This window comes from Bos grunniens, chromosome 22 (assembly GCF_055505025.1).
Source record: "Bos grunniens cultivar Pamir isolate PY7600 chromosome 22, Bosgru_T2T1.0, whole genome shotgun sequence".
Lineage (NCBI taxonomy): Eukaryota > Metazoa > Chordata > Mammalia > Artiodactyla > Bovidae > Bos > Bos grunniens.
Genome location: NC_141186.1, coordinates 60230155 through 60258049, shown reverse-complemented (window position 1 = coordinate 60258049; position 27895 = coordinate 60230155). Strand labels below are relative to the sequence as shown.

Below are 27895 nucleotides of genomic sequence, written 5' to 3'. Positions count from 1 at the left end.
CTCCTCTCTGTGCTGTTTGTTTATCTGATGGTGTCAGCTCAGTGGCGCCGTTGCGTCAGGCAGGCCTGTTGTGGAGCGCGGCCTCCAGCGTGCACGGGCTCAGGACTTGTGGTGCGCAGGCTTGGCTGCTATGCAGCGTGCACGGTCTTCGTGCCCCCAGCCAGGGCTCAGCGTGTCCCCTGCACTGGAGGGTGGAGTCTCTGCCACTGGACCGCCAGGGAGGCCCTGGTGTCGCTGCTTTCAGTGTAGCGGGTGCTCCAAGCTCTTCTTGTATGTCCCCTTCCTCCGACCCGGAATCGGCGTTCTCCAAGCGGCCTTCTGGCTGTTTATGGATATGTGGGGCCTTGAGACCCAGGAATTGGGGTGTGCATACGTGGATAATGACGTCTAAAGTTAATGTCTCTTTTTCTTCCCAAACAACACGAAGAGATTAAAATGCTTTCTGTTTTCCCTGGTTTTATCTGCTTTGTTGTTCTTCTCATTTAATGTTTGTGTGCAGTTCAGTCACTGTCGTGTCCGACTCTGCGACCCCATGGACTACAGCACACCAGGCCTCCCCGTCCATCACCAATTCCTGGAGCCTGCTCACACTCATGTCCATCAAGTCAGTGATGCCATCCAGCCATCTCATCCTCTGTCGTCCCCTTCTCCTTCTGCCCTCAATCTTTCCCAGCATCAGGGTCTTTCCCAAGGAGTCAGTTCTTCGCATCAGGTGGCCAAAGGATTGGAGTTTCAGCTTCACCATCAGTCTTTCCAATGAATATTCAGGACTGATCTCCTTCAAAATAGACTGGTTGGATCTCCTTGCAGTCCAAGGGACTCTCAAGAGTCTTCTCCAACACCACAGTTCAAAAGCATCAATTTTTCTGCTCTCAGCTTTCTTTATAGTCCAACTCTCACATCTATACATAACTACTGGAAAAAACCATAGCTTTGACTAGATGGACGTTTGTTGGCAAAGTAATGTCTCTCCTTTTTAATATGCCATCTAGGTTGGTCATAGCTTTTTTTCCAAGGAGCAAGTGTCTGAATTTCATGGCTGCAGTCACCATCTGCAGTGATTTTGGAGCCCAAGAAAATAGTTTCTCACTGTTTCCCCTGTTTCCCCATCTATTTGCCATGAAATGATGGGACCAGATGCCATGATCTTAGTATTCTGAATGTTGAGTTTTAAGCCAGCTTTTTCACTCTCCTCTTTCACTTTCATCAAGAGACTCCTCAGTTCCTCTTCACTTTCTGCCATAAGAGTGGTGTCATCTGCATATCAGAGGTTATTGGTATGTGTGACATCTACCTAATTAGCCATTATTATGGTGGGTTTTTTTTTATTGTGGTAGAAATTCTAGCATAAAATTTACCATCTTGATCACTTTTGAGTGTACGGTTGTATTAAGTGTGTTCACATTATTGTGCAGCAGAGCTCCAGGACTTTTCCGTCTTGCAAAACTGAAACCACCCCCATTAACAGCTCCGTCTCCCCCCAGCTCCCCTTCTGCTTCCGGTCTCTGAACCTGGCTGCTCGGGGCCCTTTGTGTTAGTGGGTCGCACACGATCTGCTTTTGCTGTGACTTGGCTTGTTTCACTGAGTGTCACGTCCTCAAGGTTTATGCTGGGTGTAGCAGGTGTCAGAACAGCCTTCCTGTCTAAGGCTGAGCAGTATTCCAGTGTGCGGAAGGACCACGTTTTGCTATTGTTCACTTGTTGACAGGCGTGTTTCCGCTGTTGTGGAGAATGCTGCTGTGAATGCTGTGGTGTGCACATGCCTTCCCAGACCCCTTTTTGAATTGTGTGCGCAGAAGGGGCTTGCAGGCCACCTGGTGATTTTATCTGTAACTTTTGGAGAAGCTGCCACACAGTTTCGTTCCGCAGCCACACCATTTTCCATCGCCCCAGGCACCGTGAGGAGTTGTGTGTGGACGCAGGGCCCGGGCACTGGCTGGGGTGCTGCTGTGGCCGTTGGGGAAGGTCCCCTGCCCGGGGAGGGCTTGGCAGGGAAGACCGGGTACGCCTGCGCCTGCTTGGGGGCATCCTCACTCCTCAGGCTGTGGGGACAGCCGGGGAGGGCGGCTGTCGGTCAGGAGAGACCAGCACAGCCTGAGGGCCACACCGCCTTCCAGACTGTTCCTCAGGGAGCCTCCTTGTGGACTTGTGATGCCATGAATCAACCCTGCGTGCTTCTGAACGTGACAGAGGGGGGCTCCTCGAGTGTGGTGTTCTGTTCTAGCTTCTTGCACTTCAGCTCCTGCTTTCGGGAGCTTCTGTGTCCTTGCGCGCGTGCGTTCACGCTCGTCCTCTCTGTCCTTCTGGCTGGTGGCGGGCCTTTGAGGAGCTTCATTCCCAGGCTGCTGTGGGTCTGCTGCTCTGGAGGCTCTGGGGTCTGCACGTTGGCGGGCGGGCACCGGGCACCGGGCACATCCTGATGGGCGCCGCAGGTCACCTTGGCCAGGTGCTGCCCAGCAGCTTCCCACGGTGGCCCAGCAGTGTGCTCCTCCGCGGCAGTGCCTGGCGCTCGGGGGCTGCTGGCTGTCTGCGTTGTTTCCCGGTTTAACCATTTCGCAGGCCTCACTTTGTGGGTTACTTTGCATTTCTCTGATGATCAGTGAGATTGAACAATTTGCCGTACGTGTTTGAGCCTCTTTTCTGTGAAGTACCTCATCAGATCTTTTGCTCACCTGGCGGCCGGGCTAGCTGACTTTGTTTATCGATGTCTGTAAATCACTTATGCATCATGGATGTGAAGCCCCCGTTCTGTGTATATTGTGCGAACGTCTCCTGCTCCGCGGGCTGCCTTTTGACCCTCCTGATAGAACCCTCTGATGAGTGGAAGACCTTTTTTTTTAACTTCACCATGAAATAGTCCAACTTACAATTTTTTTTCTTCATGGTTAGGAGTTTTGGGTCCAATTTAGAAATCTTTGCCCACTCCAAGGCCATGCTTGCTTCTGAAAGCTTTCCATGTAAAATGCACCTGAAATGGACTTTGGTGTGGGTATGAAGTATGAGTCCAGGCATGGTTTTCTTTTCTTTTGGGACATCCAATTGTCCCCGCACTTGTGGTTGAAAAAGTAATTTTAACCCTCACAGAAAGTCTGCGGTTTTAGGACCAGTGCCCACATTCTCAGATGGGAAACCGAGGCTCAGAGAGGAACAGTATTTTGCTAAACGTCACAGAGCTGACAAGTGGCAGAACCGAGATGTGAACCGACACAGGATTCCAAAGCCAGTGCTTTCCCCTCAGTTCCCGTCTACAGAATGCATGGTGTGAAGTTAGGCTGAGCTAGCCGGCCTCCTCGCAGGTGACCCTGTGGCTCTCGGGCTTGAGCCAGCCAGACATGTGGGCCCCAAACATGTGAGGTGTGCTCAGGCGGTGTGTGACCCTCACCCACGAGGGGGCCCAGAACACGCGCCCCACTCGGGCCCCGTGCACACACGCCCACGAGCGCGTGTGCACGCACACACCGATGGTGGCAGCCGTTCCAGGGGCTGGGGCTTCCCTCTGGCTCACTCAGGCATCTCCAGGCACCAGCCTCTCGCGAGCGCGGAGCTGAACCGGCTCCTGTGAGGCCGCGAGTCTGAGGCTGGTAGGAGCCGTGCCTGGATGTGCCGTGACAGCAGGACGCACGTCATTCTAAGGGTGTGACAGCCTCGCTGCTTAGCCTGGGCTCCAGCAGAAAGGTCGGGGCCCACACGGGTGGCAGCTCCGAGGCTGGGCGCTCAAGAGAGGCAGGAGCCGGGGGTGGCGACTGCCCGTGTCCGAGAGGGGAGGTGCTGCTGGGGGGCACCACCAGGCCTGGCGAGGGTCTCTCCCAGGCGGCCCCATGGGGACAGTGACCGGCTGGGAGTCAGGAGCGAGGCCTCCTGCGCGTGCTTAGTTCCTGTTTGCCACCAGCCGCTTGGTCTTAAGTTGTGTAATTCCCTGTGCACAAGGGGAAGGAGACCTAAGCAGGAGAGGAGCGTCAGGTGGGAAGGGGGTCTCCCCGCCCCCAGCCAGGGCCCGAGCGCTCTGGTGCCTCTGCTGGTCCTCCCGCTCCCACTGCAGCCCGCCAGGGCACAGACGTCCTCCCTGACTCCCTGACTTGGGGCCCTGTCTCTGCAGTGAAAGGCGAGGGCCAGCCTGGGGCGGCCGCCTGCCCCCTCTCCTCCAGCTTGTCCCAGCTCTCCGTCACCTGCCGCATGTGGCCCCTCGGGCCCTGTGTGGGTGCGTCTGTCCCCCCAGCTCACCTGCGAGTAGCCCTGGGCAGCCCTGTGCTCGCCCTCCTGGGGGCGAAGGCCAAGGCAGGACTAGGTGGACTCGGGTCTTGCACCCCCGCCGCCCCCATGGTCCCCGGGGCTCCCGGAGCAGCCCCTCTGGGCAGCCCCCACGGCCCTTCCCAGGTGGGAGGGGCTCGGGGGCGCTGCCCCCAGCAAGTGAGACTTCTCTCCGCCCTCAGGAGGTGTTCCGGCGGCACCGGGGGCTGCAGCTCCTGGCCCTAGTGGAGGGCGTGCTGCCCCGGCACGGCCGCGGCCGCCACGGCGCCTGGCACATCTCCCTGAGCAAGCCCAGTGAGAAGGAGCAGCACCTGCTGATGGCGCTGGTGGGCGAGCAGGGTGAGTGGGGCGAGGCTCGGGGCTCTGCAGGGCCTACCTCGTGGGTCATGGAGAGGTGGGGGGGGCGGGGGGGGGCAGATCCGGTCGGGAGGACTGCAGGCCTATGTGCCGCGTAGGGGGGAGGGGCTGCGGGGGCGCAGGCGGGGGTCTGAGGGTCAGGGGTTGAGCGCCTCGTGGCTACCGCTGTGCTGACGGTGCCCTCTGCACAGGCGTGGTGCCCACGCAAGACGTGCTGTCCATGCTGGGCGACATCCGCAGGAGCCTGGAGGAGGTAAGAGCGCGGGGTGGTGGAGGCATGGCTGGGCGCGGCCTGATCCAGCCCCCGAGGGGCACGGAGCCACCCACAGCCGCCTTGTGAGCCCTGTGAGACGGCAGTGCGGACCCAAGCCATGGAGCGGGGTGCTCAGGAGAGGGCACGGAGCGGAGGGGGCCTCGGGGGTCTGGAAGGGTGGGTGGCATTCCCTGGGTGAGCAATGGAGAAGCACCGTGTCTGCTCAAGGAATCCTGCAGAGCCTGGTGGGGGAGGGAACACTGCACGTTCCCAGAGTTTGGGAGGGCCACGCGCTCCTGGGGACCTGGGCTGAGGGGACAGGCTGGCAGACCCCTCCCCGCGCCCCCCCCCCGCCAGATGCACCTTTACTCACCTCCCACCTTGAGGACAGCCCGTGTCCTCCAGGCCCTGTCCACTCACTGGCATCCAGGCCCTTATCAATCCCCTTCATGCCCACGGGCCTGGAGTGTCCACGGCAGAGCTGAGGTACGCGTGCCGTGGGCCCCCCTCCTATCTCCTGCGTGCCAGGCCGAGAAGGGCGGGGCCAGGGAGGCTCCGTCTTGGTGTGGGGCTTCTCGATAAGTGCACAGAGTGCTGAGGGCCAGACTGGGTTCTCGCTCGGGCTCATTGCCAACCGGGGCTGTGAGCAGGGAAGAAGCCCTGTTGAGTCCTGCTGGTGCCCGTCTAGATGAAAGCAGAGAGGAGATGCCCCCACCCAAGGCACGGCCCAGACGTCCCATGAGACACCATGTCTGCACCACCTGGGGGCGGGGCTGGCTGTGAGCTGTGGGGTTCATGACAGGGCGGGGCTGGTGGGCTGCGCCTTGAGTACAGGCCCTCCTGCCTCTTCCCACCCAGGGGTCTGGGTCTTCTGGCTTTACCAGACGCTTCATTCAGATGGATTTGGCAGAAAGGCACACGGGGGCTTTATTGTTGTTTTAGCAAAGAGTACCTCTTTAAAATACGCCTGTGCTGTTTCTCTGGCCCCACCGGTCTCAGTGGCCGTGCTTGTGGTGTCAAGGTTGATGCCTGTGTGCCGGATCTAGAGCTGCGGCACGGCGGGGTTTAGTTCCCTGACCGGGGTGGGACCCGGGCCTCCTGCATCGGGAGCGCTGAGTCTTAGCCACTGGACCGCCAGGAAAGTCCCTGGGCTGGGTCTTTGGCAGTACGCAAGTGGGCAGATGTTTGCGTGTGCACTGGTGGTGAGCCCAGCAGGAACACTGAATCTCGGTGACGTAAACGTGGAAGAGCGCTGGAGGCACACGGACCACTCACGGGAGAGGGGCTGGTCGCTGGCCTTGGGACGCGGGTCTGCAGCGCACGGGTCACTCACGGGAGAGGGGCTGGTCGCTGGCCTTGGGACGCGGGTCTGCAGCGCACGGGTCACTCACGGGAGAGGGGCTGGTCGCTGGCCTTGGGAAGGGGGTCTGCAGCGCACGGACCACTCACGGGAGAGGGGCTGGTCGCTGGCCTTGGGAAGCGGGTCTGCAGCGCACGGGTCACTCACGGGAGAGGGGCTGGTCGCTGGCCTTGGGACGCGGGTCTGCAGCGCACGGGTCACTCACGGGAGAGGGGCTGGTCGCTGGCCTTGGGAAGGGGGTCTGCAGCGCACGGACCACTCACGGGAGAGGGGCTGGTCGCTGGCCTTGGGAAGCGGGTCTGCAGCGCACGGGTCACTCACGGGAGAGGGGCTGGTCGCTGGCCTTGGGACGCGGGTCTGCAGCGCACGGGTCACTCACGGGAGAGGGGCTGGTCGCTGGCCTTGGGAAGGGGGTCTGCAGCGCACGGACCACTCACGGGAGAGGGGCTGGTCGCTGGCCTTGGGAAGCGGGTCTGCAGCGCACGGGTCACTCACGGGAGAGGGGCTGGTCGCTGGCCTTGGGACGCGGGTCTGCAGCGCACGGGTCACTCACGGGAGAGGGGCTGGTCGCTGGCCTTGGGAAGGGGGTCTGCAGCGCACGGACCACTCACGGGAGAGGGGCTGGTCGCTGGCCTTGGGAAGCGGGTCTGCAGCGCACGGGTCACTCACGGGAGAGGGGCTGGTCGCTGGCCTTGGGACGCGGGTCTGCAGCGCACGGACCACTCACGGGAGAGGGGCTGGTCGCTGGCCTTGGGAAGCGGGTCTGCAGCGCACGGGTCACTCACGGGAGAGGGGCTGGTCGCTGGCCTTGGGACGCGGGTCTGCAGCGCACGGGTCACTCACGGGAGAGGGGCTGGTCGCTGGCCTTGGGAAGGGGGTCTGCAGCGCACGGACCACTCACGGGAGAGGGGCTGGTCGCTGGCCTTGGGAAGCGGGTCTGCAGCGCACGGGTCACTCACGGGAGAGGGGCTGGTCGCTGGCCTTGGGAAGCGGGTCTGCAGCGCACGGGCCACTCACGGGAGAGGGGCTGGTCGCTGGCCTTGGGAAGGGGGTCTGCAGCGGGAAGTGGCCCCCGGGCCTCTGCTCTGCAGGCGGCACCCCTGCCCACCCCGGCACCTGTCACTTGGGGATGGCACCTCACTTTCTCTGCTCCCGGGGCCTGAGACGCTGACTGGAGAGAGTCTACCCAGCCCAGGGGGTAGGGGGGTGGGGCACAGCAGCCGCTTGGCCAGGGCCGGCTGCCCCCCGAGACAGCCCACAGTGTGGGAGTGCTGGGCAGCTCAGTGACACTGGTGGCCATCCCAGCAGGAATAGGAGGCTGGGGGCAGCCTGGGACGTGGACACCCACCCTAAGGTGGGAACTGAGTTTGCGGAGCCTGGTCGGGCAGGTGTGCAGTGGAGAAAGTGCGCAGGCTCCCAGCTGCCCTGTCTGCACCCACGTGGGTGGGGCAGTGTGGTCTGTGACAGCCAGTTCATGGCAGCCTCTGGGGATTGGGCACCCCCAGGTGGGCGTGGGGCTGGACATCAACCACAGTTGCGTCAGAGCCACTGCAGGCTTGCTAGAGGAGGCTGGGGCCCTCCGGCTAGGGTGCTGGGCTCAGGCAGGGTCCTCTCCCAGCACAGGTATCAGGCCTGTTCCCATCCCTGAGCCCTAGCCCCATAGGCCCTGGGGGAGCCCGGCACCCCAGGGCCCCAGCTAAGGAACCGGGCCCCTCCCCCCACCCCCAGATTGGCATCCAGAACTACTCTACCACCAGCAGCTGCCAGGCCCGGGCCAGCCAGGTGCGCAGCGACTACGGGACGCTCTTTGTGGTGCTGGTGGTCATCGGCGCCCTCTGCGTGGTCATCATCGTGCTCGGCCTTCTCTATAACTGCTGGCAGCGCCGGCTGCCCAAGCTCAAACACGTGGTGAGCCGGCCTGTGTGGGCGGGGCGGGGCCGGGGGCTGCTCTGAGGGGGTGCCCGCAGGTCGGCCATCTGAGGCTGTGTTCTCGGGCTGGGAGGGGGTGACTGCAGTGAGGCGCTTGTGCAGAGGAAGGCACCAGCCTCCCTCAGGCGCTGGAGGTGCAGGGTGTGGGCTTTGGGCCGCAGCCCCAGGAGGAGCCCCTTTAGAAGGCGTGGGTGCTGAGAAAGGGGTCCGCTGGTGTCCGGGGGTGGGGGCCCTGGCTGCTGGGTGGGAGGCTCAGTGGTCATCTGAAAGGGTTAGAGCTGGGGAAGCCGCGGACCAGGGCCTTGCGTCATCAGGGTCCGCGGGGTCAGGGCCGGCAAAGGGCCCCGGGGTGGGGGCGCGGAGTCCGGCGCGCTCGCCCAGCGGCCCGTCCCGCCGCAGTCGCACGGCGAGGAGCTGCGCTTCGTGGAGAACGGCTGCCACGACAACCCCACGCTGGACGTGGCCAGCGACAGCCAGTCGGAGATGCAAGAGAAGCAGCCCAGCCTGAACGGCGGCGGCGCCGTCAACGGCCCGGGGGGCTGGAGCGCGCTCATGGGGGGCAAGCGCGACCCCGAGGACTCGGATGTGTTCGAGGAGGACACGCACCTGTGAGGGGCTGTGCCCCGCCCGGCCCTCGGCGCAGGGTCCCCCGCTTTTCCTGACTCAGGACGCACCTCGGCCCCGCCCCCGCCCCCGCCCGACGTCCCTCGAGGCCGCCCCGGGACCCCATTAAAGCCGTCCGGAGAGCACGCCGGCCCGCGTCCCCTGCGCGACTCGTTCTTGTGCTGGGCGGGGGTGAAGGGGCAGGTGGGCTGCGGGCGGGGCGCCGCCTCCCCCCTCGCCCGCCTCCTGCCCTCTCGGCCCTCCCCTCCTCTCGGTCCTCCGGTCGCCAGGCGCCGCTAGGGAGCGGGCGGGGCGGGCGGCGTGTGTTTATATCCGGAGGGCGGGGCGGGCGGGGCGTGTTGATATCCGGCGGGCGCCGCCGCCCGAGGTGGCTCGGCGTCTGGGCGTCTGTGCCATGGATACCTGCGATCTGTTCTCCAGCTGCAGGAAGGGGGACGTGGGCCGAGTGCGGTGAGGACGCGTGGTCCCCGGGAGGGCGCGGGGGCGGTCCGCGGAGCGCCCGCTGGGGGTTGGGGGAGGGCACGGGCCGGCCCAGGCGTGGATCCCCGCCCCCAGCCGGCGCCCGGGCTCCAAAGCAGGGCCCTTCTGGTCGAGGAATTCCTCCGAGCGGGGACGCGGGTGCTGGCGTGACTTGTCCCGGGGTTCCGGTGGGCTTAGGGTTAGGACTGTGACGCGGACGCCCGGAGGAGGAGCAGAGGGTGGAGAGAAGGGAAGGGCCCGGCGGTCAGACCCTGGGGGCGGGCCTGGGACCCCCGACGGGGTTACTCTGATGAGCCACGGACCGGTGCTGGGAACGTCTGGGGCCGGAGTCAGGCTCCGGTTGTCGGAGAGCCTGGGCGCTGCCATCGCCGTCACCGCGGCCGCGCCGGAGGGGGTGCGGCTTGTTTGGGAGGTGAGGCGCCTAGTGTTTCCCTTCTCCGTCCTCCCCTGGAGCCCTCCCCGGGGCTAGTCCCGACTTGCGAGTCCTGCTGTCTCGCTGGGCTCCTCCCCAGGTCGAGTGCCACTTGGGGTTTACTTGGTAGCCTCCAAAGCCTGGTGCTCTTCAGAACACGCTGGGTCCCTCCCACCTGGGCATCCTCAGTGGCCCTCCCTACCCGCGCCCGCCTGCCGCCCTCCTTCTGGAGTCTGTCGCTTCAGTCCCACGCCTCTGGGACCCTGCAGGCCTCCCGCTGGGCGGCCCCTCCCAGCGCTGTCAGCCGGCGCTCAGCCTCTTCCGCGCTGAGGCCCCTGAGGCCTACGCTCCCACGTCCACACCCTGACCTGGCTGCTTGGTCTTCAGCGCCCGTCCTGCTCGGTCTCTGCCTCACCTGCCCTCACCGGGGAGGCTTCCCTCCTTCCCCTCCCGCGGGTCTTCTCTAACCCCCGTCCCCCGGCCCAGGTACCTGCTGGAGCAGCGAGACGTGGAGGTGAACGTGCGCGACAAGTGGGACAGCACCCCCCTGTGAGCGCCGGGCCTGGGGGGCGGGTGGGCGGGCGGCGGGCGGGCCTGACGGCGCCCTCCCCCATCTCCTCAGGTACTATGCCTGCCTCTGTGGACACGAGGAGCTGGTGCTCTACCTGCTGGCCCACGGTGAGTGCAGGGTGGGCACGTTCCTGCACCCCTCGGGGTGCTCTCAGAACCGGTCTCCGGGGCCCAGCTCAGCATCTGCCCAGAGCCCGGGAGGCCAGTCTGACCGGTGTGAAGTCCCGCAGGGCCTCCCAGCCGCGTCTCCCGCGAGCTGGAGAACCTGGCCGTGCCCGAGCTGCCCCGTGAAGTGTGCCCCTCCGCCCCCGCAGGTATCACTGCTTTTCTTCGGGGCCTGGCCACGTGCCGTTCCCTCTGCTCTGCTGGCTCTTTCCCAGGGGTTCGCTTGGTTCAGATCCCTGCTCCTCGTCTGCCCCGGTGCCTCCATGGCCACCCCTGTGGCAGCTGCACCACAGCCAGCCTTCACCTTCTTCGTTTTCTTCAGAGCCCCTGACCTCACTTGCTAGCCTGTGTGTGTGCTTCTGCCCCTGGAAGCCCCGTTTTCTGCGGGCAGGGGACCTTCTGTCTGGGGTGTGTCCCCGGGGCCCAGCATAGGCCAGGCCGGCCTCCAGGGTGTCTGTGCTCGGTGGCGTGCGCCCGGGGCCTGGCGGGGAGGGTGCTGGGGGCAGGGCAGTCCCGGGGCCGTGTGTGTGTCTGTGTGTGGTGGAGTGAGCAGCTCCCCGTCCCCAGCCATGGCAGGCAGCCCCAGGCCCCGCTGACGGGCAGCTCTGCCGCCCTCAGGAGCCCGCTGCGAGGCCAACACCTTCGATGGTGAGCGCTGCCTCTACGGCGCGCAGAGCGACGCCATCCGCCGGGCGCTGCGTGACTACAGACAGGTGACGGCCTCCTTCTGGCGGCGGGACCTCTACTACAATTTCCTGCTGCGGTGAGCCGGCCTGCCGGGGCCTGCCGGGGCGGGCTGTCCGCTGCGCGGGACTCTGAGCACACCACTGGCCCCGCCCACAGGCTCCTGGAGCAGGGCCTCCACAGCGACGTGGTCTTCGTGGTGCACGGCAGGGCCTTCCGGGCGCACCGCGGCGTGCTGGGCGCGCGCAGCACCTATTTCGCCCACATGCTCGACACCAAGTGGAAGGGCAAGAGCGCCGTGGTCCTCAGGCACCCCCTGGTGCGTCAGCGGGCGCGAGGGGAGGCGCGCCTGGCGTGGCCGTCCCTGACCCTGTCTCTGCCCACAGATCAACCCCGTGGCTTTCGGGGCGCTGTTGCAGTACCTGTACACAGGTGAGCCGCGCTTGGTGGGCAGGGGCTAGGGCACCAGACGTGGCCTTGGGGCCACCGTTTCCCTCTGGGTTCGTCCGCTGCGGTGGGATGGCCCAGTTGCCGCCTCGGTCAGCTCGTCCACCCACGGTCTGAGGCCCTCTCGCGGTCCTGGGGCCTGAGAGGTCGGACGGCAGCCCTGTAGCCAGTGGTTGGGCAGATGGACCACCCACCTGGGGGTTTGGGGGGCAGCCACGGCTTCCTCAGTCCGCAAGTCTCCCCCTGCACTGCCCCCACACCCAGGCTGCCTGGACGTCGGCGTGGAGCACGTCAGCGACTGCGAGCGCCTGGCCCGGCAGTGCCAGCTATGGGGCCTGCTCGGCGGCCTGGAGGCCAAACGTGAGTGGGGCCGTCCCGCCCTCAGGCCCTGGGCTCGGGCGGGCACCTGCGGGCCGCCTACCCCATGAACCCGCGCTCTTCCCCGCAGAGGCGTCTAAGCCGGGCGTGTGCATGAAGGTGCTGACCATCGAGCCCCCCCAGGCGGACCTGCAGCTGCGGGAGGACCTGGCCCTACTGGCTGACTGCGCCCTGCCCCCTGAGCTCCGGGTAAGGCCCCGCCCTGGGCTGCGGCTTAAACCCAGAGCCTGGCGCTCTTGTGTCTAACTGACCCTGGAGCAGCATCACCTTCCAGGGTGAGCTAGGAGGGGCCCGGCCTGGCGCTCTCCCTCCTGCCTGCCCTGAGGCTGCCCCGCCTCCCCCCAGGGCGATCTCGGGGAGCTGCCCTTCCCCTGCGATGGCCTCAGCAGCTGCCCTGACGTCTGCTTCCGTGTGGGCGGTTACGACTTCCTCTGTCACAAGGTACGCGGCTTCTCCCGCAGACATCCGCCCAGCCCTGCTCCCGGGGCAGCCCCTCCTGAGCCCAGCCTCCCGCAGGCCTTCTTCTGTGGCCGCAGCGAGTACTTCCGGGCCCTGCTGGACGACCACTTCCAGGAGAGTGAGCAGCTGGAGGCGTCGGGCGGCCTCCCGGCCGTCACCCTGCACAGCGTCTCGCCCGAGGTCTTCACGCATGTACTGTACTACGTGTACAGCGACCACACCGAGGTGCGTCACACATCCGACCGGCGAGGGGAGTGTGCGCCGTGTGGACTGCTCCTCCAGCCAGAGCATGCCGGGGACCCCAGGATGCCTTCAGCTGCCCCAAAGGCAGCCGGCGTGTGTGCAGTCACCGTCATAGAGACCCCAAGAAACAGCAGCTGAGGAGGAGGGCTTCTTCTCTGCGGTGACGCTCAGGGCAGGGACAGCACCCCACTGGGACAGCACCCCCTACCCCACCCTCCGTAGGCTCCCGTCACGCCACTCCTGGACAAGGGGACGCCCAAGCAGGGGCCTGCCCAGCAACAGCAGGCGTGGGTCTCAGGGCCGAGCCAGCCTGCGCTGTGAGCCCCAGGGACCCCGTCTTCAGTCTCCAGGTACCCTCCCTCACTCTCTGTCCTTGCAGCTGCCACCCGAGTTGGCCTACGACGTGCTGAGCATGGCCGACATGTACCTGCTGCCGGGCCTGAAGCAGCTGTGTGGCCGCAGCTTAGCCCAGCAGCTGGACGAGGACAGCGTGGTGGGGGTGTGGCGTGTGGCCAAGCTGTTTGGCCTGGCGCGCCTGGAGGACCAGTGTACCAAGTACATGGCCAGGGTCATTGAGAAGGTGAGTGTGGGCCCCGGGCGGCCGGGCCTGGGCGGAGGACAGACCCTGATCCGGCCTGTCCACAGCTGGTGCAGCAGGAGGACTTTGTGGAGGCCGTGCGGGAGGAGGCCGCGGCTGTGGCCGGCCGGCAGGAGACGGACTCCATCCCGCTGGTGGACGACATCCGATTCCACATGGGCAGCCTGGTGCAGACCTGCCATGCCATGGAGCAGGCCGCGCAGCGCCTGCGGGTGCTGGAGGAGCTGCTGGTATCCATTGGCCTGGACTGCTGACCGCCGCACACGGGGCTGTCAGGGAGCTGGGGGCATCCCTGTGGCTGCAGAGGCTCCCTCCTCTCTGCCTGGGGCCCCGGGATGCTCGCCTAGGGATGAGGTCTTTCTCAGCACAAACCAGCCCCCGAGCTCCGGGGCTGGGCACCACTCAGGGCATCCTGGAGTGAGGGTCTCTGAGGGCCTCACTCCTTCATCCCCTGCCCCTCCTGCCATGTCTCCCTGGGGGAGCTGGCTTCTTTGCACAGAGCTGCCATGAGGGGGCCAGAATGTCAGTGTGGTAATAAAGCTTGACTTCACTGTGGGAGCCTGTGTGCCAGGACTGGTTAGGGAGCCTCATCGACAAGAGATGGTGTTGGCTGGGGCCCTGAGACCTGCCTGCCGGGACCGGTCCTCTGCCAGCCAGGCTCCTCTTGCTGAGGTCAGCCTGTCCCCCACCCTTGGGGGCCAGGGCAGGTTTGGAGGAGCCAGCAGTTGCTTCCCCGGCGACGAGGGGAGCCATCTGCGATCTGGTGCGCGCTTAGTGAGCCCCGCTGTTCTTACTGCTGTGGGGCTGAGGACAGAAGCCACTGTCTGTCTGACCTCAGCCTGTAGCCCAGCTCCCCATGACTGCTTCTAAGCGAACGGTCGAATCAGTGTTCAGACATGTTACTGGGAAAAATGATCCGTGTGTTCTGTCCCAAGCCTGGACCCCAGCAGTGTTCACATTTGGGGAAGTAGGCCAACCACCAAGAAAAGACGCAGTGACGGGGGAGCAGCTGTCGGTAACGCGGGGTGTGCCCCGAGGAGACGGCCTGACGGCGCAGCACGGGCCGCAGGCAGGGATGCTGCTCAATCATCCCAGGGGGCCCTGAGCACAGCCATGGCCGATATTCCTGTGAGAATTGTCGGCATTTGGGTCGCTAATGACGTTAAAATATCGCTTATCTTGATTACCCAGGTTTTCGGTGCTCAAGTTTGTGCCCAAGGCAGGTGCTTCACTTGCCTCACCCTACTAGTTCTGGCCCTAACTCCAAAATAGTTCTTACTCCTCCTGTAGTAGCCTTCTCACCTGCAGGAATGAAGGCTTTGGGTGTGTGCTTTGTTCCACCTGGAAAACTGCCTAGCCTTCAGGGCCCCGTCTCCCTGCAGCAGGCTGAGGAGGGGCTGGGGGCGGCAGAAAGCTGGGCGTGCGGTCCCAGGGCTGGGGGCCGCCTGCCTTCCTGGAGCACAAGTTCTGAAGTTAGCAGCAGCTGTCACCTGGGTAAGGTCTGAACCGCTGCCTCAGGTGGGGATGAAGGAAGAAGCTTCTGGAAGCCTGGCTGCGAGTCCCATTGGCGACGCGTGCCACGACAGCTGGGCCCTGGGCTGGAGCCGCAGCGCCCGTCCTTACGGTGTGTGCAGGGCGGCGCTGACAGCCCCCAACGCTGGTGTGCGTCCCAGGGTCCTGAGGGGCCCCTGCAGGAGTGGGGTCCACCCACTGAGGCTCACTGTGCCCTTGCCGTGTGGGGGGGCGGGGCAGGGCGGTGTGGCGCCACCAGCCCCCGACGCTGGTGTGCATCCCAAGGGTCCCCGGGACCCGTGGGCTCAGCCCACAGCTTCGCGGGAACTCTTCCTGAAGGCGGAACATGCGCAGCTGGGCACGTGGCGCAGCCCTCTCCACCTGTGGGTTCTCGGACCCTTGTGTGCTCTCCCCGAGCCCTCTCAGTCAACGCAGCAGCTGCCGGTCGGGCTCTGAGGGTCTCTCCTGGCAGCTCAGCCCCTGTCGGGACCCTGCCTCGCCCCTCGCCTGCTCACCTGTGTGTCGGCCTCTGCGGGTGGACACAGCCCGGGTCTCCGTCCCGCAGAGCCTCAGGTGCACACCTGGCTCCTACCCCAGCTCCCCTGCCCTCAGCTGCGGCCAGGCCCGCAAAGCCCTCTTTCCTCTCCGCCCTCCCTGCCGGCCGGGAGGAGTACGCCCTGGCAGGAGCAGGAGCTGGCACGTTGGTCCACGGGCAGGAAGCCCTGTGCTTCAGGCAGGGCCGTGAGGGCACGGGAGACAGGTGCGGCTGCCCCCGCCCTCCCGTCCCCCCAGCCTGCCCCGTCGGGGGCTGTGTCTGCCCGGGCTCCAGACGCTCCAGCCAGGGCCGTGGGCGCCGCCCAGCGGCTGGTCTTGGCGTTGCAGCCGCTGGCTGCACTTCCTCACACACCGTCCTGGGGGCTGCTGCCCTCAGAGCCCAGCCCCTCCGACGGCCCCTCCCGCCACCCCGTCTGCTCTCGCCTGGTGCTCCATCGGCTTTTCCTGCCCTGCTGCCCTTGGGCAAGCCGTGTCACCCCACCCGATTCTGGGAGCAGCCCCCATGACCGTGGGGCACAGGCTACGCAATAGCCCTCAGGAGGAGTGTCCGTGGGGGGCGGGGACAGCTCAGGGAAGCAATTTCTTATGCTAAACAGGGATTAGTGGTCACACCATCTCCCAGAGTAGATAGGGCCACAAAGCAGTGCAGGCCACCACACCAAAGTAAACCAAGCCAGCGGCAGGGACCAGTGTACGGCTCTCCTGCCTCCGTCCTGACTGCCGTGCAGAAGGGCGGCCCACTCCATCGGACTCAGGAGTGGGTCGTCCGTCCTTCAGGTCTACACGCCACGCGGGGGGGCCTCTGCCTGGGGCAAGGCCAGCTCTGGCCCCCATGGGGCCTGCCCCACGGCGAGAACGGCATCAGATGTCATCTCAGGAGAGCAGCCAAGGCTGCAGAGTAGAGACAGCCTGAGCCCACCTCCCATGAGCATGCCAGCCGTCGACGGAGAAAACCAAAGCCTCCCTGAGATGACCTGCCGCTGATGACATGAAGAAGGAACCACAGCGAGACGGCGGAGTCCCCCAGCCTGGGGGAGGTGACGCTGCAGAGCGTCCCCCGGGAGTGAGCGCTGGGAGCCCACCCTGCTCCCCATGTGGGGGTGTGACCCCGGAGCCCCCGGCTGCGAAGGCGTGAGGCAGAGACCCACAGACTCACACTGACACGGCCTCACAGAACCTCACGCACGCCAAGCCGGGCAGGAGCCTGGGCCGGACTTACCTGCTGGCCGCGGAGCGTCTCCTGCAGAGACGGGGCGGCCGGGGCTCGCCTGGACACACACTGGCCCCGTGAACACGGCCTCTGGGCTAAGATCTGGGCCCGTCAGACCCAGAGCTGGGAGACTCAGTCACACACCCCGGGGCGGGGTCACAGCCCTAGCTGGCAGCAGACAGGCCGCCTTGAGACCCCCCTGACCCCCCTGGCGGACACGGCCCTGCCCACCAGACGGCCAGGACGCAGCGTCATCCACCCATGGGGCTGGGCGGGCACTGGGCCTGCCCTCCAGGGAGGCTGCTAGGCCAGCCTCGCCCACCAGAGGGAGACACCCAGCCACAGAAACCAGAGTCTAAACTGGACAGCTACATGTAAAAGAAATCAGAACGTTCTCTAACACCACACAGAGAAACACACAAACGTAGAGTGGATTAAAGACCTACCTGTAAGCTGGCGACTGTAACACTACTAGAGGAAACAGGCAGAGCTCCCTTTGACATAAATCACAGCAGTATCTTCTTGGATCCATTTCCTAGACTAATGAAAATAAACGGGACTTACAAGCTTTTGCACAGAAAAACAAACCATAATAGGAACAGACAACCCACAGAATGGGAGGAAAGACTTGCAAACAATTTGACTGGCAAGGGATTCGTCTCCAAAACACACAAGCAGCTCCTAAAGCTCAGGATCAAAACAACAAACAGTCCAATCAAAAGAATGGGCAGGGATCTATATAGACATTTCCCCAAGAAGACATACAAATAGGGAAGAGGCACAGGAAAAGCTGCTCAGCATCACTAACAGACATGCGAATCAAAACTGCAGTGAGGTATCACCTCACACTCGTCAGGATGGCCCTCATCAGAAAGTCTAGAAATAGCACATGCTGGAGAGAGAGTCGAGAAAAGGGAACGCACCTCCACTGTTTGTGGAAATGTGAACTGGTGCAGCCACTACAGAGAACAGCGTGAAGTTCCTTAAGAAACCAAACGTAGAATTACTGTATGACTCAGCAGTACCACTCCTGGGCACACATCTAGAGAAAAGCACAATTTGAAACGTGCAACCCAGTCTTCAGAGCAGCACTGCTGACAACAGCCAAGGCTGGAAACGAGGCGTCAGCCGAGGAGCGGATGCAGACGACACGGCACACACGCGCTCTGCAACGGAAGACCGCTCAGCCGTCAAACACCGTGCCGTCTGCAGCAACACGGATGGGTGTGGAGACTGCTCGGTCACACACAGACACCTATCACTTCTATGTGAAATCTTTAAAAAATGATGCAAATAGACTTACAGAATACAAACTCACAGATTTAAAAACCATGGTTATCAATGGGGAATGAGGGCAGGGAAAAATTAGGAGTTTGGGTTCACACAGATACACGACTACACACACAGCAACCAACAAGGACCTGTGTGGTGCTGCTCAGTGCTCGCTGATGACCTACACGGCAAAGGGGCCGAAGAAGAAAGGGCGCCTGCAGACGGAAACCGAATCACTCAGTTGTACCCCTGAAGCTAGCACAGCGCTAAATCGATTATGCGCTGCGTCAAGTCACCTCGGTTGTGTCTGACTCTCTGCAACCCCACGAACTGTAGCCCACCAGACTCCTCTGCCCAGGGGATTCCCCAGGCAAGAATACTGGAGTGGGTTGCCATGCCCTTCTCCAGGGCATCTTCCCAATCCAGAGATCGAACCTACATCTCAGGTCTCCTGAACTGGCAGGTGGGTTCTTTACCACCAGCGCTGCCTGGGAAGCCAAAACACCATCAGTTCAGTTCAGTTGCTCAGTCATGTCCAACTCTTTGCAACCCCAAGGACTACAGAGTCAGACACAACTGAGCAACTGAACTGATAAGGTTTTTGGCAAAAGCTATGTTCCCATGTGGAAACTTCTGAAAGAGATGGGAATACCAGACCACCTGACCTGCCTCTTGAGAAATTTGTATGCAGGTCATGAAGCAACAGTTAGAACTGGACATGGAACAACAGACTGGTTCCAAATTGGGAAAGGAGTACGTCAAGGCTGTATATTGTTATATATTATTTAACTTATATGCAGAGTACATCATGAGAAACGCTGAGCTAGAAGAAGCACAAGCTGGAATCAAGATTGCCGGGAAAAGTATCAATAACCTCAGATATGCAGATGACACTGCCCTTACGGCAGAAAGTGAAGAGGAACTCAAAAGCCTCTTGATGAAGGTTAAAGAGGAGAGTGAAAAAGTTGGCTGAAAGCTCAACATTCAGAAAACTAAGATCATGGCATCTGGTCCCATCACTTCATGGCAGATAGATGGAGAAACAGTGGAAACAGTGGCTGACTTTATTTTTCTGGGCTCCAAAATCACTGCAGATGGTGACTGCAGCCATGAAATTAAAAGACACTTACTCCTTGGAAGGAAAGTTATGACCAACCTAGATAGCATATTCAAAAGCAGAGACATTACTTTGCCAACAAAGGTCCGTCTAGTCAAGGCTATGGTTTTTCCAGTGGTCATGTATGGATATGAGAGTTGGACTGTGAAGAAAGCTGAGCACCGAAGAATGGATGCTTTTGAACTGTGGTGTTGGAGAAGACTCTTGAGAGTCCCTTAGACTGCAAGGAGATCCAACCAGCGCATTCTGAAGATCAGCCCTGGGATTTCTTTGGAAGGATTGATGCTAAAGGTGAAACTCCAGTACTTTGGCCATCTCATGTGAAGAGTTGACTCATTGGAAAAGACTCTGATGCTGGGAGGGATTGGGGGTAGGAGGAGAAGGGGACGACAGAAGATGAGATGGCTGGATGGCATCACCAACTCGATGGACGTGAGTCTGAGTAAACTCCGGGAGTTGGTGATGGACAGGGAGGCTGGCGTGCTGTGATTCATGGGGTTGCAAAGAGTCGGACACGACCGAGCAACTGAACTGAACTGAACTGATGTTCCCATGTAAAATAAAAATTACAAAAAGGAAACCATAGTCCTGTACCCCCCAGTCCTGGCCCACCTAGAGCAGACCAGATCCGGACGCCCCCCACCCCCGGGACCAGCTGGGCCCCAGCCCTGCACACTAGCTGCCAAAGCAAGCTTCAGGATCCCCCAGGCCCCGCACCTGACTGTCGGGAGCCGCGCCCCGCCCCAGTGGTCCCCCACTCCAGGACCAGCTCCACCTGCCTGTAGTGGGCACCACCACCCCAGGCCTGGCTTCCCCGCTAGGGGGTGGGCGCCGCCCAGAGTCTCCTGGGCCAACTCTGCCCCCAGTGAGCCGGCACCAGCCGGGGGCCCTAGGATTCTGGAAGCGGCCGCCGCGTGACCAGACCCCGCTCGCCAGCAGCAGCCACACAGGGCAGGGGCTGGGCCACCCACCTGCCCGCCAGAGCCCCCGTCAGCGCCCGGGGAGAGGGGACGCCCAGGACACTCCCACCTCGCCCAGGTCCAGAAATGGAACCAAGAAACGGAAAACAAACGGCAACACGGACAGGAGGAGCCGGCAGAGGAGCACGGCCCAGACGAGGAACAGGACAGACCCCAGCAGCAGACCTGAGTGACGCGGGACGGGCCGCCCGCTGCGGGGGTTCAGGGCACTGACTGCGGGACGACCTGGGACTCAGGGCAGAAAGATGCGCAGGGCGGTTGAGAATTTCAGAACAGCAGCAGCAGCGCGTTAAACCCAGGGCCCTTGGAGGGGCGGCCTTGGGTGGGGGCGCGGGTGTCCGCCGTGAAGTGGGCCTGCACCCATGACCCCAGCGCCAGGTCCCGGCCCAGAGACTGCCTCTCCCCGTCCCTCGGCAACACTGGCCCTGGACCCAGGGACCAGACCGTTCTGATGAAGACCCGACAGGGGGCACAGCTCCGAGGGCCCCCCGAAAGCTGGCTGTGGGCCGACAGGCTTTGAGGGTTGGGGCCGGAAGAGCCACCGTACGAGTCACCAGACACTCACCCTGGCCGCCCCACAGGACAGGAGGCAGGCAGGGACGGGCCTAGGGCTGGAGGGAGATGGTCTGCAGGACACGCTTGGGGCTCGGGCGACGGGCTGCAGGCGGACGTGCAGATTGCTGCCTCAGCTGCGGGGGAGCTGCGGTGGGTGAGGCGGCGGGGCAGCCCCAGGTCGGGAGCAGGGCGCCTTCCTAACCCGTCAGGAGTTGGGGGCCCACAGAGCGTGGTCAGCCAGGAGGCCACCTGTCTCTGCAGGGCGTGCCGGGGTCGATCAGACAGACAGGCAGGCAGCGGCGGCAGAAACCGTGGTTTATTAGGGTTAGCTGTGTCGGTCCCGCACTATCTGTTACCCGACACACAGGGCCCCACTGACAGCAGGCGTGGAGGGAGGCGGCTGAGCCGTGGGCATGACAGCAAACCAGGAAACTGTGTGGGAAGTCGCTGTGGTCCAATGGGGGGAGTCAGCAGTCGGCGAGGGAGACAGGGGGCCTGCGGGGGGTTCCGAGCACCAGGGCCGAGGGCACGCCGGGGTCAGCACCCCAGCCCCAGCAAGAGCGGGCCCAGGGGGCCGGGACCCCCGGTAGCCGCGGGCAGCATCTTCTGGAAAGCCCGTCCGCACAGAACCACCTCCCGTGGCCCAGGCGGCCTGAGTGACAGGTCCACATGGGCTCGGCCGCCCGCCCTTCCCTCAGTGCTCTGCCCAGCCTTGCCGCCTGTGCACACCCAGCTCCCCTGCACCACCGAGGGCCAGGCGGGCACGGCCCAGGGGCTCTGGGTTCAGCATGGCGGGCGACCCTGATTCAGCACTCGCTGGTACTGCCAGGATGGGGCCCCAGACACGGCTGCCCGCACCCTGACCGTGGAGGGCATGCCCTGGCCCACCCCGTGAGGAAAACAGTCCCAGATCCGAGGAACATCTTTCAAATATGGGCGATTCTTTGACCAGATCGCTGAAGGCGGCTGAATGTGCATCTCTGAAAGCTTTCGAAGAAAATAAGTCCAAGCGTTGAAAGACTCCTGGTCGGACCACGTGCCCGCCCGGCGTTCGGCTTGGGAAGTGGCCCGCCGTGGAGACATTTCCACGCGCGGCGCGGCGGGGGTGGGTGTGGGCTGGTGCGCGGCATCTCTGCGGCTCCTTGGCCCCGGAGGACGGCGGGCAGAGCCCACAGGGCATTTTCTACATTCTTTTTCCTTCTCCAAAGGGGAACAGGTCAACGAAGCCACTCTCCGTGGGGACCTGGCCGGTCCCCCCACGAGCCCACGTGGCTCCTTCACCGGGGGGCCCACTCTGGCTCAGGGTGCACTAGGGGACCCTGGAACGGAGGCGGGGGACCTCCCCAGAAGAGCAGGGTGCAGCGGGGCAGCGGCTCCTGCCGCTGGAGGACTGGGTCGAGCCCCACCCAGCCCCACGTCCAGGGGCCACGCCTTCCCCTCCCAGGGTGCAGCGCCCCCACCACGCTCACACGGATAGCGAAAGCACCCCCGGGCAGCGGGGACCCCCAATTACCGTGCTGGCCAGAGCAGGGAGGGCCAAGGGGCGGGGGATGCGGGCAGGGCACCAGTAAGGGACGGCTGCGGGGACCCGGATCGCCCTTCTTGCTGGGGCCTCGGGCGAGGCACCGCCTGGGACCAGCTCCGGCCCAGCGCCGTCAAGACCCCTGCTTCCCGCCCACAGACTCCGCGTCTGAACAGACGTCCAGCACAGCGGCCCTCCGAACGTCGGGTGAGCCGTCAGGGAGCAGCAGCCGCCCCCATGCGCCCAGGAGCGGGGTGGGGGGTGGTCCCCTCCCCACGCCCAGGCCCCCGCCCCCTAGCCCAGTCCAGCCCCCAGGGCTCACAGCTGACTCGGGCCAGGGTGGGCCCGCGGGCACTTCCGGGCCCCCACAGGCACGCAAGTCAGGCAGGACAGTGGACCTGCCCCGCGTCCCATGGCCAGAGGGGAACAGGCAGGGTGCGGGGCGGCGGGAGGACGCCCTCCAATTATTGCTGGGGTTGGTGGGGGGGTTCCTGGGACCCTGCAGGGCGGGAGAGGCGGGGCAGGGCTCCGTGTGGCCTCAGGCCTTCCAGCAGTTCTCTGGAAAGTGCCCTGACCTCCAGTTTTGCACAAAGCGTCTGCCGTCTAAGGCAGACCCAGTGGTGGACAGCCTGACCGGTGACAAGCCTGCCTGAGTCAGTTGTGCTAGGGAGTCCTCCAATCTGGGGGTGTGTGTGTGTGTTTCTCGGCCACGTCTGAGAAGCCAGCCCCTGCCCTTCCTCTGCCCGCTGCCCGACAGTGGCCCCGCAGCTGGCCGGGGGGCTCAGGGTGGGCACCCCGTTCCCTCCACCGCTGTCCTTTGCGAGACCCACGTGTTTATCTCCCGGAAGACAGAGCTGGTCACCTCAGGAAGCTCTTTGTGGAGGATGTGATAGGCACCTTCGTAAATCTGCAACCAGGAGAGACAGGCGGTCAGGACCATAGCAGGGGACGAGGCCACCAGAGAGGACCCCTGCCCTGCGCCTGGTCAGCCGGCAGTCTGCAGACGGACGCCCCTGCACGGTTGCAGGTCCTGTCCTTACTCACAGTGCCCCCCGCCACCCCCACTCTGTCTGTGCTCCTCTCCCTGCAGGGCCCCAGCCTCCCCATCAGACCCGCACTCCGCCTGCCCACGTGGTGGTCCTGGCAGCAGCACGTGGGCCCCCTGAGCTGCAGGCTGGTGTGGCCGCGGGATGAGGGGCTCTGGCCTCCTCCCTCCACGGCCCCCCAGAACCCCATCCAGGCCCCAGGCTGTAGGAGCCACCTGTGGGTGTACGCCTCAGCATCTACATCTCCAGCCCGACCTCCTCCGGACTCGCCCCGTGTGTAACCAGCAATCTCCTTGCCATTCCCGGCAACTTCCAAAGGCCTCTCCAAATGCCTCTCGTTGACTGCACGGAAATCTCGTAACAGGAAACGGGCCACCTTAGCCACCGCTGCGTGTGCGGCTGGGGCGCTCGGTGTCCCGGGTGGCTCTGCAGCGCTCTCGTGACGGCCGAAAGCCCGGCCCCGCCACATGCCCGCTCCCTGCCCTGCTTCCTGCCCCCTGGCGACAGCAGCCGCTTTCTTTTCCATTCTTTTTTCTGGCCAAGCTACATGGCTTACGAGCTCTCAGCTCTGCGACCAGGCCCTGGCAGTTGAAAGCGCCGAGTCCCACACGGGGCCACAGCGGGTCCCCCCTGCTGTCTACTGCGATGACTTTCGTCACCTTTGCTCGTTTCCTGGGGGTGGAATCGCACATGCCTTGCACTCTGGTGAGCGGCTCGTTTCACTGAGCGTAGCCCTCCTCAAGGTGTGTCCACGCTCGTGGCAGCAGGAAGCTATCAGAACGCCCCCGCCCCCGCTTTCCGAGGCTGAGTAACGTTCCTCCGTCAGTGGGATGGACCCCACTGGGCTCGTCGGGCCCGCCTCCATCTCGGGGCTGCCGTGAGCACGGACCTCTGAGCCCCCTCTTTCAGTTATCTGTCCCAGTTTCAGGAGCGTCAGAACGGGACTCGCGATCCCCAGGGCCGCATCCCCCAGGTACCATCTCCTTCCAGCCCACCCCTGTCCCAGGCTCATCTGAGTCCCTCTCTGCCTGGGCCAAGGCTGACCCTCAGAGCAGAGCTGAGGAGGGCGGTGGGCAGAGGACTTGGGGCACAGCGGCGCTGCAGCCCCAGCCCCCGCAGCAGGTGTGGCACCGCAGGGACCGCCTGTGTGCCCGTGACCAAGCGGGCAGCCCCAGACCGGGCACCCACGCAGCTGTGCCCATGGGGAAGCCGCTAGGGGTGGGAGCCATGCACGCACGTGTCCTGAGGCTTGTCTGCCCCACCGACCACCCAGAGCCACCTTCAGGCTCAGCTGCCACTCGGTGTGGACACGGCCCACGGGTCCGCTCTCTCCCCATCCCTGCAGCCGGCCGGCTTCCCGGTCTAGAGGGAAGACACTCGGGGGACTTCCCCACCGGAAACGACACTTTGCCATCCTGTTGTGCCCGACACGCGGGTGCTCCCCAGGGAGTGAACGACCAGCTGATGCCTCACCAGCGCCCAGGACACGCCTCCCAAAGGCAGGCCCCCACCCTTCCTGGTGCGGGGCGGTGGCAGCCGCTCACCTTGAGCGTCTTGTCCTGGCTCCTGGCCGACTCCATGAGCAGGTAGGCGCCCCTGCTGTTGCAGAGGCGGTCGGCAGAGCCCTGCAGCAGCAGGAAGGGCAGCGTCAGCTTGGGCAGCGCCCGCTCCACCCGCGACACCGCGTTGAGCAGCTGGTTGCCGAAGCAGACTTTGAGCCCCGCGCGGCAGACCAGGGGGTCCGTGTTGTAGATGTCCACCTGCAGGGAGAGGGATGTCCGTCAGACCCTGGGGAGCCGCCCTGTGTACACGCTGACGGGCCCTGTGTACACGCTGACCAGCCCTCTGTACAGGCTGACCAGCTCTGTGTACAGGCTGACGGGCCCTGTGTACACGCTGATCGGCCCTGTGTACAGGCTGATGGGCCCTGTGTACGCGCTGACAGGCCCTGTGTACAGGCTGACGGGCCCTGTGTACGCGCTGACCAGCCCTGTGTACATGCTGACTGGTCCTGTGTACAGGCTGACAGGCCCTCTGTAAGTGCTGACCGGTCCTGTGTACAGGCTGACAGGCCCTGTGTACACCCTGACTGGCCCTGTGTACACGCTGATGGGCCCTGTGTACAGGCTGACGGGCCCTGTGTACAGGCTGATTGGCCCTGTGTACAGGCTGACGGGCCCTGTGTACGCGCTGACCAGCCCTGTGTACATGCTGACTGGTCCTGTGTACAGGCTGACAGGCCCTCTGTAAGTGCTGACCGGTCCTGTGTACAGGCTGACAGGCCCTGTGTACACCCTGACTGGCCCTGTGTACACGCTGATGGGCCCTGTGTACAGGCTGACGGGCCCTGTGTACAGGCTGATTGGCCCTGTGTACACACTGACGGGTCAAGACCTGGGTGTTGGGGGAAGGGCAGGCTGGGCGGGCTGAAGGGGCGGCCATAAGGGCAGGGCAGACCCCACACCCCCGCATAGGGCAACGGCTCAGGGAACAAAGCTCCCCTCAGGTAAGCAGCCCGCGCAATCCCAGCGGCCTCTGCTTTCGGAGGTCTCAAGACCTAAACCCACCAGGGTTTCAGTGTCCTGTACCCCAGGCCGGAGGTGGACGGGGACCTCCCCTGCCAAGGCCAAGCCTGCAGCACCTGAGCAGCCAGCACCCACCCAAAAGCCCAGAGAGGCCTTCCTGGGGGACCACGTCTCCGTGACCCTCTTCCAGTGACCATCAGAGTGGCCAGGCCTCCAGGGGGTTACAAAGCAGCAACACGGGGTCTCTGAGGGGTCAGCCCGACCCGCGCACGCGGGTGTCCTGGCCGCTGTAACCCTGTGGTCCTGCAGGAGGGCACGTGGGCAGAGGCGCAGGAACCCTGCCTGGCTTCTCGGAAAGTGAAGGTCACTCAGTTACATTCCACTCTCTGCAACCCCACGGACCATACGGTCAGTCCATGGAGTTCTCCAGGTCAGAATACTGCAGTGAGTAGCCTTTCCCTCCTCCAGGGGATCTTTCCAACCCAGGAATGCAACCAGGGTCTCCTGCATTGCAGGCAGATTCTTTACCAGCTGAGCCACCAGGGAAGCCCAAGAATACTGGAGTGGATAGCCTTTTCTTTCTCCAGGGGATCTTCCTGACCCAGGAATGGAACCGGGGTCTCCTGCGTTGCAGGTGGAATCCTTACCAGCTGAGCTGTCAGGGAAGCGCAGAGGCCCTGGCTGTTCTGCAGCCGGTGACCTCAAGGACCAGCCTCTCTGGGGCTCAGAGATGTTCCCCCCAGAGTCGCGGGGGGCGGGGGGCAGGGAGCGGGGAACATGGGGATGGGGAGGGGCCGAGCAGACCTCTACGAGGGGCACCGGCTGAGCCAGGCCCCCGTGGTCGCCCCTGCGCAGAGGTCCATGCTAAGAGAGGCTCCTGCGGCTCGAGGCTTATTTGTAAGGCACTGGTAGATCCCCAGCTGCTGAAAACAGACAAGTCTTCTGTGGGGATAAGCCGTGCACGGGGATGAGTCGCAAAGCAGGACCGACCCGCAGGGAAGTGACAGCCGGTCCACAGGGGTGGCGGGGGAGGGGGGGTGGCGGGGGAGGCTGGGCCTGTCTGCAGCCCTGGTTGTGATGAGGCCAACGCCTCGGGTGGCCAAGCCCCCCAGGCCGCGGGCAGGTGGCCTCCCGGCTGCATGGGCAGAAGCCACGAAGGCCACAGCAGCAGGGGCCCAACCCTCAACGCAGGCACACCGGAAACGTTAGTTGGGGAGGGGGCCTGGAGCGGAGTCCCCCGCAGATGTGAGTGGGAGCAGGGCCAGACCCTCCTTAGCCCCCCAGAACTCGCCATACGGCCGGCCAGCGTGCGTGCCAACCAGCCAGGAGGCACTTGGAGGGCGTCCTGGTGCAGCGACAGAGAACACAGACTGGGTTCTGGAAGGGAGACTGCCTCGGCACGGGACTGGGGGTGCTCCCGGCGGAAGAGCTGGAGCAGGGCTGCGGGGGGCCCTGCCGTGAGCAGTCGGAGGTTTGTGGGTGCCGGGAGTGCCCCACGGCTCCTTCTCCTTGCATCCCGTGCTGGCGGCCTCGGCCGGACAACTGTGTGGAACATCCATGGCTTTTCTGAGTGGGAGGGCCTCACGGCATTTTGAGGAAGCCATGGTCGAGGGTGAAACGTTCAGAATGTCGGTGGGGCTCGAAATCCGAGGACAGACGCAGAAGAGGCTGAGGGGCGGCTGCTCTGTCTCCAGGACTGTAGTGTCAGGAGCTTGGGGGTGAGAGTGGTTTAGTTGCTCCAGTCCTGTCCAACTTTGTGATCCCAGGACTGTAGCCCGCCAGGCCCCTCTGTCCGTGGGGTTTCCCAGGCAAGATTAGCGGGGTTGGGTTGCCTCTCCTCCACCGGGGACCTTCCTGACCCAGGGATTGAACCTGCGTCTGCTGTACTGGCAGCTGGATTCTCCACCACAAAGCCCGACGTAGGTTCAAACCCTTACCAACGGCTGGGAGTCCCTGGGGAAGGGACTTGGCCTCTCTGGGCCGACGTTTCGTGAGACGGACGTTCTGGAGCTGTGGTAAGAAGCAGGGCAAGACCCAGCACAATGGGCGGTGCTGAGACCACACGGGGGTCCCTGCCTTTCCTCCCGCGCCAGGGCCTGTGTGCGTCTGCGGGTCCCAAGCTGTCAAGTGGGGGCCTCACGCCGCCCGTCCTGGCTGCCACAGCGAACCCCAGAGATGGGAGCCTGCCAGGGAGCCCGCGTCCGCGCCAGCCTGCAGCCGCTCCCTGAGTCCCGCTCCAGCAAGCCCGACGGGCCATCAGTGCCGGGCCTCGGGCCTCAGGGCTGGGCCTCGGGCCTCAGGGCTGCCGGGCTGCAGGGGAGACTACCACAGAGGGCGAGCCTCAGGAGCCCACTCTGTCCTCGAGGCGTCTGCCCCGCCCGTTTCCCCCCCCCC

The 27895-nt window shown here is 63.9% G+C and overlaps 3 protein-coding genes across 29 annotated transcripts in view; 2 read left to right on the top strand and 1 right to left on the bottom strand.

The window, feature by feature from the left end:
• The window catches only part of PODXL2 (podocalyxin like 2), a 47780-nt gene extending 38884 nt beyond the window's left edge, over positions 1-8896 (top strand). Inside the window, exons 5-8 of the mRNA XM_086368842.1 lie at positions 4431-4587; positions 4797-4858; positions 7947-8126; positions 8547-8896. Coding sequence (XP_086224968.1) covers positions 4431-4587; positions 4797-4858; positions 7947-8126; positions 8547-8759 — 612 coding nt within the window. The 3' untranslated portion in view covers positions 8760-8896. The remainder of the gene's footprint in view (positions 1-4430; positions 4588-4796; positions 4859-7946; positions 8127-8546) is intronic.
• Positions 8897-9106: 210 nt separating this feature from the next.
• Positions 9107-13765, top strand: ABTB1 (ankyrin repeat and BTB domain containing 1). Of its 22 annotated transcripts, XM_086368848.1 has the most exons (14): positions 9107-9221; positions 9429-9663; positions 10150-10212; positions 10286-10341; positions 10464-10547; positions 11017-11111; positions 11242-11401; positions 11469-11514; positions 11794-11889; positions 11978-12096; positions 12253-12348; positions 12424-12591; positions 12989-13189; positions 13255-13765. In XM_086368848.1, exons 4-14 carry the CDS (start codon positions 10291-10293, stop codon positions 13459-13461), a joined length of 1323 nt encoding a protein of 440 aa, XP_086224974.1. In that variant the 5' UTR covers positions 9107-9221; positions 9429-9663; positions 10150-10212; positions 10286-10290; the 3' UTR covers positions 13462-13765. The 22 variants fall into 22 exon arrangements, 21 of the variants coding, with proteins under 21 accessions (XP_086224974.1, XP_086224975.1, XP_086224969.1 ...); XM_086368849.1 differs by lacking the exon at positions 9429-9663; XM_086368843.1 differs by lacking the exon at positions 9429-9663 and having other exon boundaries at positions 11017-11161.
• Positions 13766-20706: 6941 nt separating this feature from the next.
• MGLL (monoglyceride lipase) overlaps positions 20707-27895 on the bottom strand; it is an 85439-nt gene continuing 78250 nt past the window's right edge. For all 6 annotated transcript variants that reach the window (XM_086368869.1, XM_086368868.1, XM_086368870.1 and 3 more), the window contains 2 exons: positions 24521-24736; positions 20707-22837 (listed from right to left, as the gene is read on the bottom strand). In XM_086368869.1, coding sequence (XP_086224995.1) covers positions 22712-22837; positions 24521-24736 — 342 coding nt within the window. In that variant the 3' untranslated portion in view covers positions 20707-22711. The remainder of the gene's footprint in view (positions 22838-24520; positions 24737-27895) is intronic.